Source organism: Manis pentadactyla, chromosome Y (assembly GCF_030020395.1).
Source record: "Manis pentadactyla isolate mManPen7 chromosome Y, mManPen7.hap1, whole genome shotgun sequence".
NCBI lineage: Eukaryota > Metazoa > Chordata > Mammalia > Pholidota > Manidae > Manis > Manis pentadactyla.
In genome coordinates, this window is record NC_080039.1 from 33447036 (window position 1) to 33459513 (window position 12478).

The 12478-nt window shown below is 45.8% G+C and overlaps 1 protein-coding gene across 1 annotated transcript in view; it reads left to right on the plus strand.

Annotated features, from left to right (window-relative positions):
* PUDP (pseudouridine-5'-phosphatase) overlaps positions 1-11344 on the plus strand; it is a 97856-nt gene extending 86512 nt beyond the window's left edge. The window contains exon 4 of the mRNA XM_036932601.2: positions 10528-11344. Coding sequence (XP_036788496.1) covers positions 10528-10608 — 81 coding nt within the window. The 3' untranslated portion in view covers positions 10609-11344. The remainder of the gene's footprint in view (positions 1-10527) is intronic.
* The last annotated feature ends 1134 nt before the right edge of the window (positions 11345-12478 follow it).

Here is a 12478-nt window from a genome sequence, read left to right on the forward strand (position 1 = left end):
AACAGTGCAGACAAAGTTGCAGGCCCTCATGGGGCAGCAGACAGTGGGGAAGAAAGTGCTTAGCTACATGACCCAGCAATTTCACCCCCAGGTATATGCTCAAGAGAAAGAAAGATGCATAGAAAAGCTGTGCATGGACATTCACAGCAGTGTTTTTCACAGTCACCAAGAGGTGGAAACAACCCCATTGCCCATCAGCTGATGAATGATACACAAGCCGTGGTCGACATTATTCAGCCATGGAAAGGAAAGGCATGCTGACACCCGCTGTGACATGGATGAGCTGAGAAAACCTTGTCCTGGGGAAAAGCAGCCAGAGACAAAGGAACAGGTTCGGTGTGACCCTGTTTAATTGAAGTGTGCAGACTAGGCAGGTCCACAGGAACAGAAATCAGACGATGCCTATAAGGGCTGCAGGCACAGATGGGTTAGGGGGAAAAGGCCATGGAGTAGAGGGACTTTTTTTTGTGGGGTGACGCAACTGGGGAGATGGTTACCCGACTCTGAACCTCCTGAAATCCATTGCATCATAGACATGATAGGGGTGAGTTGTACAGTGTCTGAATTGTATCTCAGTAAAACTGCTAATTAAAAAAAAAAGGGAAGTACGTAAGGCCGCAAGGGCTATCCAGAAAAATTAAATGAGAAAGGTGTTCAGGAGCTCTGGTGGGGCTAACCTGTGGTTCAGTGTTTGCCCACCAGTCTCTAAGTTGCTACACGTAAGCAAATCATGAAAGGTGTCCTTAATCAGTCATCTAATGATGTGAGCAGAGCTCTCCACTGCTGCCCGCCCACCTACATCCATTGCATCGTGTCTCTGCAGGCTTAAAACACGTCCAGATGACTTGTGGCCACAGGAAGCCCAGGGTTTGTCCAGGAGAACGCTGCCTATAAATCCAGGGGAAATCCCACCTCAGGGACCAGAATTCTACCTCACGATTAAGTGGGACCCACACACGTGGCTCTCCCAAGAAGCTCTGCTTCACAGGCAGGATCCCAGAAACAGTCAGGGGGGGAAATGGGTGATTTCATAGCAATGGGGTGAATCCACACAGTCAAGCAATGAATGCCTTTCTGCCCATTATATCGTGTTTGCATAACATCGCTCCTACCATTGCAGGACTGGTGTTTTGAAACACAAATGTGCTTGGTATTTCTCCAAGTTCCCTCCTAAGAGGGCTTTAATGTTTGTCAAAAGCTTTCATAAACTTTTCTGCAGGCTGCCCACTCTGGAGGCAGCCCCTGGCCCCATGAAGATGCTCAGCATGCCCACCCTTCTGCAGCAGTGGCCCAGGGCCCTCAGCTTGTCTGGCCGCTCGCCCTTAGCTCCTGCCTCCTGTGCTGCTCAGCCCTGGACCCTGATACCTGCTCCCACTACTTACACAGGCATCGTGGCAGAATCCTCCAGAAGGTTACACCCAGCCCTTGGAGCCCCAGAGGACTGAAAGAGGTGGCTGTGTACTTCCATAAAGATGGAAGAAATTGTACCCTGAAGAAGGGATGCCCTTGAAAGCACTTGAAAGACATATATAAGTTGATCACAAATCGAAAACAGAGAGTTGCCGAGGGCTCTGGTATGAACTTTCCTGGCACTTTTTGCTATTTCTGTGGTTACATTTGGCCCCGAACGCGGAGTCCTCTCTTGGGCTTCCCAGGAAGCGTGCACGCTGGATGGCCGGCAGCCCTGGAGGGTGGTAAACACTAGCAAATATGAAATCTAGATTTAGAGGTGTCAGAGGAAAATAAATTGGGTTCACGTTGTATTTTCTTGTGAATCCGAATGTCCTGACAGCAGAATTTCATTTCCAGTCTCAGACCTGGGGCAGAGATGGCCTGCTGAGCTCCTATGATCAGAAAGTTTGCACACAACTTCCTCCTCCAGCAGCCAAGACCCCCATTTCATCTGTTCTCCAAACAAAATGACGTTAAGACCTGGGAAGCCTGCTGTGGGGCGGGAACTGTGTATGCGGGAAACTTGAAACATTGGCAGTCACCTACAGGGGGTAAAACATGCATGCATCGTGCAGCTGGGACGCCATGGATCTGGACAGAGCAGTGGACAGAGAGCCAGGAGGCGTGCATCGAAAGAGTCTGCAAAGAATAACGTAAAACCTAGCACGCTTACGTGAGAAATGTCACAGTCACCAGAAGAATGGACCTCTGTCTTCCTAAAGAACATTAGCACCGAGGAGCATGAACTCCCAGTCCAGGAAGGTGACCCCATAAGGAAACTAGCTGCAGGTCATTGGAATTGACAACGTAGAGTGTATCGTGTGGGTTTCAGTGAACTGCTTAACATAACTGGGCTCTCACTGCAAAGAGCAAAGTCCTTTAAAACCTCCCTCTCAAGGTTGTTGGGGTGGTAGTTTGCATATGTGATAGCAGCTAGGACACGCTGCTTGATACCGTAAACCAGGTGTCATGAGCCATGGACAGCGTTCCAGAAGTCAGGCTGGCAATCTGTGCCCCCTGAGCCAAACGCGGCCCGCTGCTGGCTTGTGTAAATAAAGCCTCGCCGGAACTGTTGTCATGCAGTCACCCTGCACCGTCCTCGGCTGTGTTCCGGCTGCTGCCGTGGAATCCTGTGGGTGAAGCAGACACCGTATGGCCCCCAAGCTGAATATGTTTGCTGTCTGACCCTTCCCAGTAAAAGCTCGACCCCTGCTCCAGAACATGAGGTGATCGTCCTTCCCTTGAGAATAGCAAAGGCTTCCCATTGTGGATGACCCGTTAGTTCTGGTCTTGGGCGATTCCATTTAATGTTATGAACTACGTATTGTCCTCTCCACTTACTGGTGAGAAGAGAGGCTCTTAGGGGTTACTTTCCCCAAGTCCCATCATGAAATCCCGTGGCATTCCGCTGCCAACTTACAGCCTGAGGTCACATAGGTTCACACATGCCCAGGGTGGTGATTGCCCTGACTGTGCCTTCTGCCCCTCCCCCTGGGTGGGCAGGGGTCTATATCCTGAACCCCTTGAAGCCGTAGCTTCAGCTCCCCCCCACTACCCCAGATCAGGCCACATGCTGCCCTGTGGCCCTCAGGGCATTCTGCCATCTATCACCTGACATCCCTCCGTGGGGCGCACCTGTCCGTTTCCCATCTGTCCAGTGGTGTGGGGCACAGCCGGAACAAGGACCACATCTTTTCTAGCATGAGGCACCCACGTTACTCTCCAGTTAAGAGAAAAACAGTTATTTCAAGCAACCTTTGCAGTCTCAAGTCAAGGAACAGAAAATTCTAGAGAGAGGAGTCAACAGATTCCTAATCTGTGTTGGGTCCTAACCTATGTCTCCTATCCAAACGCACTGTGTGGTTTGATCTTGCCCCCCATCCCCTGCCAACTGGTGATAACCCTGCCATCAGAACAAGGGAGGGCTTTCCCAGCTCCAAAGAGGGAGACGGTACCAGCTGAAATCTTCTCAGCAGCCGCGGGGGTGGGAAGGAAGATGCGGGAAACGCCAGCGCCTCAGAGGCAGAGACTCGCAGGGAGAGCTTGTCCGAGTGCGGGCAGGAGGTAATAATAGTACCAGGATTGGTATCCCTCCAAAAGGGGGAGCTGTCAGGAGAAACGGAATGTGGGCCGGTGCCAGCTGCAAAAGCCCGGAGAAGGCGAGTAAGGATGGCAGCCTCCTTTGTTATTAAGTGCGGCTCTGGGGAGGCTCCGGGTGGTCAGCACCTACTGACCGTTGTATTGCCTCTTTGCACCATAATGGCGATGTTGATGGTCGCTTATTCACGTCTGAGCAAGCCTGGTCTTCCCAGGTTTGGCCCTCCTCTGTTCCGCTTTGCTGCCAAAGACGATGGCATTGCCTACAATTTGATGAGTCCCTCCCTGTTTGAATTATGCTTCTGCCCTACGTAGCTTCCCAATATACTCTAGCTCCCAAGGAAGACTTTTTCCTTCCTGCCTCCCACAGATGGAGCTGGTTGCACCTTTGCTGGTGTTATCCACTTGACCACTCAACCCCAAGTCACTTGCACTTAACTTCTGGTCTGTCTGTGAACATATTTTCTTGCCTGGGCTGCAGGTGGGCATCTCGTGTGTGACTGCTCCAAACCAGCTGCTTAGATAACCTGCTGCAGCCCATTGTTTTTACTGTCAATTTGATGCATTTTATTAAACCATTGAAGATACTGAAAAGTGAGTCTGACAGTAAAAAAAAAAAAAGTTCTATTTTTGCTGTGTTCTGGGCAAAGAGGAATTTTGAGACTGTGGTAGAAACAGGACACCTTATGTGAAAGACAAAAGATGGTCACCACCCAGAAGCATGAAGCCTCTATGTGCCCTGAATTTATCTGTCATATTTATACTAATGACACGCTTTATGTTTTATTTCTGCTTGGAGGTAAAACTAAAGTTTGGGTGGCTGCCAAGTCACTGGGCTTCAGGGGGATGCTATATATATTCCCAAGGACATAATTACATTTGCATCGCTGTACTTGTCTACTCAGCTGATGCTCAAGTTCAAAATAAAGGCAGTGGAAAGAACATGAGACTCGATCTCAGGAAAATTAGCTCACTGCTCACCATCTGTGAGAATGTCTGTGTGTGTGTGTGTGTGTGTGTGTGTGTGTGTGTGTGTGTGTGTGAGCATCTTGGCCTCAGTTCCTTCACCTGTTAAGTACAGGAGCTGGAGTGGACAGATTCTAAGATTACTTCCTTTTCCACAATTCCCAGATGTTATTTATCTACAGGAAGGCAGAAAAGAATGTCACAATGATGGAGCAAGATATAAGCAGGCTGAGTCTATTCATTGCCAAGCAGGTGTCTCTGGGTATATGTAAATGTGGAAAAGGACAGTAAAGAAATGGTTCCACAAAAAGAAAGGAACTCCAGAGGCCTTCCAGAACCTGAGAAATGACACATGCACTTTTATATATTTATAAAAAGTCAGTGTAAAGTAGATTTGATAGCGGCTCATTTTGAAAACTAAAGGAAAAAATAGATCTATAGAATGATGTCAATCATTGCAATAGTGTCCATTTTGTATATCAAAATAAGTGTGATTAAATTTGTATTACGCCTTCCACCCCAAGGACAATTATATTTTTGTATGAAATGAGCAGAATATAGGATCGTTTCCTTAATTGGTCCAAATCAACTCAGTTCAACCCACACGTGCTTAATGAATCTATACTCATGGAGTTGGCGGTCTAGTAGAGTATATAGACCAAAAAGTAAATATTGGAACATATTAGGAACCGGTATGAAATAATGTGGCAATTACAGTGGAGATAATTAGCATATTACATTTTATATTTCACAATTTTAGAAAAATGAACAGAAATAAGTTTTCCCATTCATAAGCTTAGTTAGAGATCTGTCCTTTCCTGACCAAAACAATCAAAAACAACAAAAAGAAAAGTATTAAAATTAAAGTCCATCTTCGATGAAGTGAAGAACTACTGAAGTGCTGAACACAGTACAGGAAGAAAGGCTGTCAGATGGTGAAACTTGGGCAGTGTGACAGGGAGATACTAAGGAGGAATACCTTATTCTTCAGAGGAGATGCCAACGCAAAATGGAAGACACTGGTTGGGAAAGCAAATCAGGATGACAGGACAGGGTGCTGGAAGGCAGCATGGAAAGCAAGATATGTCAAGGAAGCAGTCAGACTTGGTACATTTGCAAGGTACAGCTACAAACATGGCATGATAGGAGAGAATTTATAGACGGTAGCCACTGTGCGGCTGACCTGGGTGAGCAAAATGGATGATAGTTCTCACCCTTCAAAAATCCTGTGGAATTTTGATTCAGGGAAACCTCTTGCTAACCGTGAATAAGGGCATATCATAATGCAAGGCACTGATGGGAAAAAAAAAAATTTAGGATACTCAGACTAGCACAGAGTGTCCAAGCTATGTATAATTGGTACTTCCATAAAGAGAAGGGGAGAAACACAACAAGAAAAAAATCACAGTATGGAGAAGGAGAAAACTTGACCAGAGGTTACAGGAGGGCCCTATAGCCAGGAAGGAATTCAAAATCTCTTCAGGGACTTTCCTTGTAACAATATAATGGGGAAATCTCAGTTTCAGAGAGAGAGATGTGGCTCTCTTTTCAGACATCACAGGAACTTGGGCTAGTTAAGGAAGGATGGGCACACAGCCACCCAAGGAATATAAAATTCTTGCAGATATTTGTAAGAAAAGTATCAGGATGTCTTAAGCCCACAATAAGTAAGGCATCTGAAAGTCTGAAAGGTGTCAAAAGAGCCTTTGGGTAACTTTTACAGGTCCAAGAAGGAGAGAGGACCTCAGCTTCTATTCCATGGGTCAGCTAGCCAGACACATGAGGCCTTCACAGGGACTCTGCAGCGTTGGCTGAAAATGATTCTCTAAATCTTCCTTCCCCAGGACCCAGGTGGTAAGAGATCCCCCTATTCCTTCATAGCTGCTGCTGGCCTTCCCATCTGCTGACATTTCTCTTGCCTTCTTTTCCCCAGAGCCAACCTATGGTGTGAACAGTCACTCCTGATTTCCAATTCCATGATATTCCTGGATAAAAGGAGATGCACTCATTTATTATCTAAGGGCCTACGTGGTAATCAGTAAGGGGAAATACATAGGCAATAATAAACTTGGGAAATCAAAAAATCTCCATCCAGCTCACTGCTGCTCCTGTGCTTTGGAGCCCTTCACATCTGTTCAGCTTGTGCAGACACGTGTCTTTCTTTAGGGGAAGCTGACACTATCTTTAATCCTTTTATAAAGTAGAGATGGAGGTTTTTGAGAAAAAACAATGCGTTTTACTGACTTCTTTCAAAAAGGTAGATGACAGATGGGAATTAGTTCCACTCAGCAACTGCGTTTCCTTGAGTGTGTAATGGGCATTTCAGGGACACTCCCGACTTCCTGATAGCAAGCTTAGGAGTTTCCTTGTGCAACACCACGTTTTCCTTGGATCCTTGCTCCTGAAATTATGGGATGGCTGTGGTCTTTTTACAAGTCACCAGAATTAACAGAAAAAACAGTAGCAGTCTTACAGTATTTCCTCCTGTAATTCTTTTTCCTAATGGTTTGGCATCCGCCTCCTTCTCTGACTGTTATGTACTAAGCTCCTCCCCTTGGAAAAAAGAACAAATAAAGAATAAGCAAGCAATTATTAGCAGAAAACACGAGAATGAGATTGTTTGAATAACAGGGAGTGAGGGTATTTTGTTCATAGCTCTAATTTTATGTTATTTATAGTATTGCCAAATTGGTCATCAGATAAAAATAACTGCCAAAATCATGGTCTTTTACAACATGGAGGTGTTCACAGAGGGGATGTTGAATTCTAGCGTTCCGTCACATAGACAGGGTTCAGAACCGCTGGCTAGTTTTTTCCATAGCAAGACAGAGTGTCTCTCAGGCTTTCATTGTGCTTCCTCTACTCTGTCTTTGAGAATAATCTGTAGACAGGTCGTCATGAAATTAACATTTAGAAGAAGATTGCCATCCTAAGACCACGAGGAGCTTAAAAAGGGATCCCAGTTGTGGAGAAAGATTTTCAAGCCTGGATAAGCTGTTTCTCAGATTCATGAAAGAGCTTACACATCGTCTAGATTAATCGCTACTGGCAATGTTGAAAAATCCTTTACAAGACAGTAGAGATGTCCCTCCCAGAAACTGAAAATGAACAAATGTTCTAATTCTTCAAAGATGAAGAGGCTTAATTGCACAGACGTGCCAGAAGAATAACGGGGTGTTCGGCAATAATCAGACGCCATTCAGAGGTCAGTGGGGACAGCTGCGGACAGGACACTGGGTTTGGTGATTAGCTGTCACTCGAGATCAGCAAGAAATCAATTCAGAATGGCGAGAACACAAGCTTGATGTCATCCCTGAGGATAATTTGGAAGTGGATTATCATAGAGGTTGGTTGGTGAATGGGTAAATGAGAAAGCAGAGGGCACTGTGAGTCAGGGTTGGCTCATTATGAAGCACTCATGCCAGACTAACACCTTTCCACTGGACTGATAAAGAGGAGAAATGAGTTGATTAAACAGCAGTATCTCCATCTGAGATGTTGCAAAATCCGGATAAAGATTTTCAGTCGTAGCCTTGAGGACTGGATGGTGATGCAACTAAGACCAACTTGAAATGACTGGCATTAATGAGTTAGGGACGGCTGTCCACCTGCAGGGGTGTTTCTCCTGCTCTCTCCCTGGCTGTCTCCTCAGTCCTCTCCCGTGGACTTGGCTGAAGGAAAAGAGAGCCTGCCGATCAGTGCTGCAGAGTCAGAGAAGCTGGGGTGATTAGCTATCACATTGAATGACGCAGTTGAGACGAAGGAAGCCAGGAATTAAAGTGAGAATAGAAGGAGCCAGTGTAGAGGACACTTGCGAGGCTGGACCAACGGAAATGAACCTATGGACACTGATAGCAGCTAAGCACTTGGTCAAATACGCCGGCCACTCAAGTACAAACTTGGGCAGACAGGGCTGAAACGCCTGCCTAATAAAGATAACCAGGCATTTTCATTGACTGTCAGGCAGTAGGGGTCCTTGGTGTAATCAGTGTAACGGCGATAGTGCTCATATAAGTTAACACAATTGCAGTAGAGATGAAATGTGGAACGTGGGGTAAGTAACCTTAGCTCGGCCCTCACCTTGGCTGACGGCATTCATTAGAATAACAGCACAGTAACTAGTTAAAATACTTTGATATTTATAGGTGCATGTTGCCAAGTAACAGTGAAATTTGGTAAACCGGGTAACTTTGGGGCTGGAAAAATCAATGTAGAGTGTGGGAGTGGCATTGGAGACTGGTGAATGGACCACACGCACAGAGTTGTGGAGTTTCGTGGTGACTGCCCAGTGGTATGTTTCAGAGAATGACGACTGGTGGTAAGGACACAGAAAATAGAGGATGATGGGCAGGTGGAAGACAGGAGATGAGGGGATGGAACAAAGACCTGGTGGAGATGGGGAGGGGTTGAGGATGGAAGACAAAGAAGGCTACAGGCATAGAGCTGGACTCAAACTTTCTGATGATTCGCATGCCTGCGCGTCTTGTCTACATCTGTGTCCACGCTTCTGAGGACAGCTGGCGATGTGCAGCATGCTGTAGCCGCGGTACCTCATCTCAGACCATTGCTCCTCACCTGACGCTGTCTTCACCCTTATGCCCTTGAACACAGCAGTAGCTAAATAACCGTGTGAGTACTTGTCTCTTTAGATGCTAAAGCAGGTCCACGGGAACAAGCCCACTGTTGGTCTCTTTCCTCACTGTATTCTTCGTGCCTCGCACAAAGCCACGTATAAGCATATTCTAAGCACTCTATAAACATATCGGAAGGAATTTCTGAACATGGCTCAACAATTCAATAACTTCACTATGTAGTGGAAATCTCAAAAGCAGAAAATATCATGGAAAGAAAGAATGCATTTCACGTTAGCCTATGAACATGGCAGCCCTCAAAGGAAAGATACACGTTCTCAATACAGGAGCATTTATGAAAAGTGAACACTTAGTTCATGAAGCAGATTATCAGTAAATCTCATCAGGTGGGTATCATGTAAGTCACATTTTCTCTTCATAATGCATTAAATTAAAAATCAAGAACAAAGAGGTAAATAGAAAACCTCTATACAGGGGCCAGGGGTGGGGAAGGCTCCCCCACTGATCAAAATAGAAGGCAGTTTGCAAAGCTCCCGCATCGTATTTATTTTGAAATATTTTAATTATGGGATGTTGATTTGTGCTGTCAAATGCCTGCTGATTGAGCTGCAAAAAGACATCCTTTGAAAGAGAACATACTGTTAGATGACATAAATTATTATAACATTATGTTTTACACCTTTTGTCATTATAACATTAATAACACTATTAAATGACATAACATTAATCTAGAAGCAGGTCTCAGCCAATGAGTCTTGAGTATTTCTTGTCTAAAGATGCTTATCCTCTGCCTATCATGGAGGTAGACACCTTTGAGCTTCTGCAGGTCCTTAAAAGCTAACTTATTTCACAGTTGTTGGAGGGATCCAAGCCTAGACACCCATAGTTCAGAGGTCATAAGGTTGGTGAATGGACTTGAAAATAGAAATGGAGGCAATTTCATCAAGAGACAGGAAATCAGCCTTGTAGAATACAATCCGCATTTTCTGCTGTACCAAAAACCTTCCCTTTTCACTTGGGGTGAATTCTTGGTGTGCTATTTCTGACCATGCCTGCCTGTAAAAATATCCCTTCGTCATGGTGGCCCAGAACTGATTGTTGAAAGTTTTTTTCCCCTTGCTCTATTTTATCTCCTTTGCTTTTTTTTTTTACTCTGAGAGGATCACAGCATTCATTCTTTTGTTACATCATCTGCCTTTGTTTGAACATCATCACCATTACCTGACGTAAAAGGAGTCCATGACTATAGTTTTCTTATCTCTTGGTGGTGAGGTCTAGCTAGACAATGATAGAAATTGATTAAAAATAAAAGTAAAATCAAACAAGTTGGGCTACTTTATTTCAGTAATTTTGAACAACCCAGGGAAAAACCGATCTTATGTTTCTGTTGTTAATTCCTGTTCTTGTTCCTTTTCTTCAGAAAGACGTTTCCACGGTGTTGCCCATGGAAGACGGAATTCAGCAGAAAGACCATCTCGGGCTGCATCAGAGAGACCGCTGACGTGTCAGAAGGCCCCTAAGAGATGGCATCTTATGATACTCAGAGGGCCGCAGTGCACTCCACAGAACTGGGTTTGGAAAATAAAGACAGTTTGTGGTGTTTGCAATAAGTTCCTGTCTCCCTGTAAGGTTCTGGAACCTACTACTGTAGGGCTTGTCTGTAGGCCTTCCCTCCTGTAAGCCCTGTTCAGCACCGCCTGCTGCATGAAGATCCATCAAGCAAGCAGCACTTCATGACGGCCTGGGACTCCGGTCCCCAACTCCAGCGCCCGGGTTGCTGGGCTGCATGTGGAGAACGCCCAGAGCTTGGAGGCCACGCACCTTCCCAGAAGTCCCTGGGCACCCATGATGTCCACAGTCACCATACTGCAAAGCGGTGGAGCACACGTTCAGAACCCCACTGTGCACCCTGTGCTTTTTCCATTGTGCTGACCTTTCGGCCCTGGGAGAGCTTCCTGAGGCCTGGCCAGGTCAGGGCCTCAGCGTTGGGTCTCAGCTGATGGAGACTCTGTCCCTGCCTCTGGCTCTTCGAGTCACTGACCCGGGAGCACGTCGAGCCCCAAGCAGACCCCCCAGATGGCAGCGCTCGGGATGTGGCAGCTTCGGGGCTGCTGAGAGTTTGTAATTAGGTGTCTAGCTCTCATCTTAAAAGTCAAGGTGTCCCAAGTCAAGAGTCAAACCTCCATGGAAGAAAAGAATAATTTATTCCATGACTGCAATAAATGCAGTCTGACATCTCATATGTATCCCATCGATTATTCTTTCAACTAGAAAAGAAGTGTGTCAACATAAAAATGGTCTTATTATAGGGAACAAATCCCATGAATGTGTGTACTATTGATTCTCGGTCAAAGATGCCGTTTTTCCATTTGCAGACAACAATGTTTTGCACAAAAGCTCTCTGTTCTTAATTGCATCTGACATCTTTGCACCTACATCCTGGGGCCTTGATACTGAGATCTGTACTCTTCTTAGACAAAGGGGCAGCCTGTGGTCCCTACAATGAGACTGGTTCTTTCTGTCTGTTCCCAGAGCGACTTGGAGAACAGCTCTCATTTGCCGAGGGTCACTCAGCGGAGAGGTAAGTCACTCATCCTTGGTTTAAATGCAGGCTTAACTCTGGCAAATATAGAAAAGCACGTGGGCAGATTTCTTTTACAGAGCACATTTCTGTTGCCTAGGATATGAATCCTTAAAGCCACTCTGACCGATGATTGGAATTTTACACACTGGATGTCTCTGCTTTGCATGGTTACATGTTCACTAACGTGTGACGTGCCCTTTGAGTCTGTGATTATTTTGCTTGGATTCCATGCTCAGACAGTCAGAGGGGATGGCTTTCACCTTGACATTTTGGCCCCTAGAGTGGTAGGTGCATGAGAAGCTCTGATGTTCATCCAGGGGGTGTTATGAGGGGTTGAAGTCTCCCGAGAAGCAGCTATGGGATGCGTCTTTGACTTTATTGTTCTTTGAAAGGAACCACATTCAGAATTCTTTAAGAAAGGAGCTGAGGGAATGAGGCTGAACCTTACTTTAAAAGGACTGTTATCTCACTGACCGTTTGCATGCCCAGAATCATACCTGAGCTATTTTATTTTGCCCAGCTCCAGGGGTGCCATCTACTGCAGCCAATGTAAATGGGACTCCCAAGGGGCACCATTGACTTGGTGCTCCTGGGAAGTTTCATTGTTAGAAGATAAAGGCTAACAGGCCCAATCCGTGTGGCCATATAGAAACCTGGTCTGCTCTGCATGCTGCCATATCCCACCTGCTTATATGCCTTCCCCTCTCAAGGTTTCACAGACCCAGTCTCACTCCACCTACTACCCACACCCTACTTCCCTACCCATAGGGAACCCCAAAATTATTTT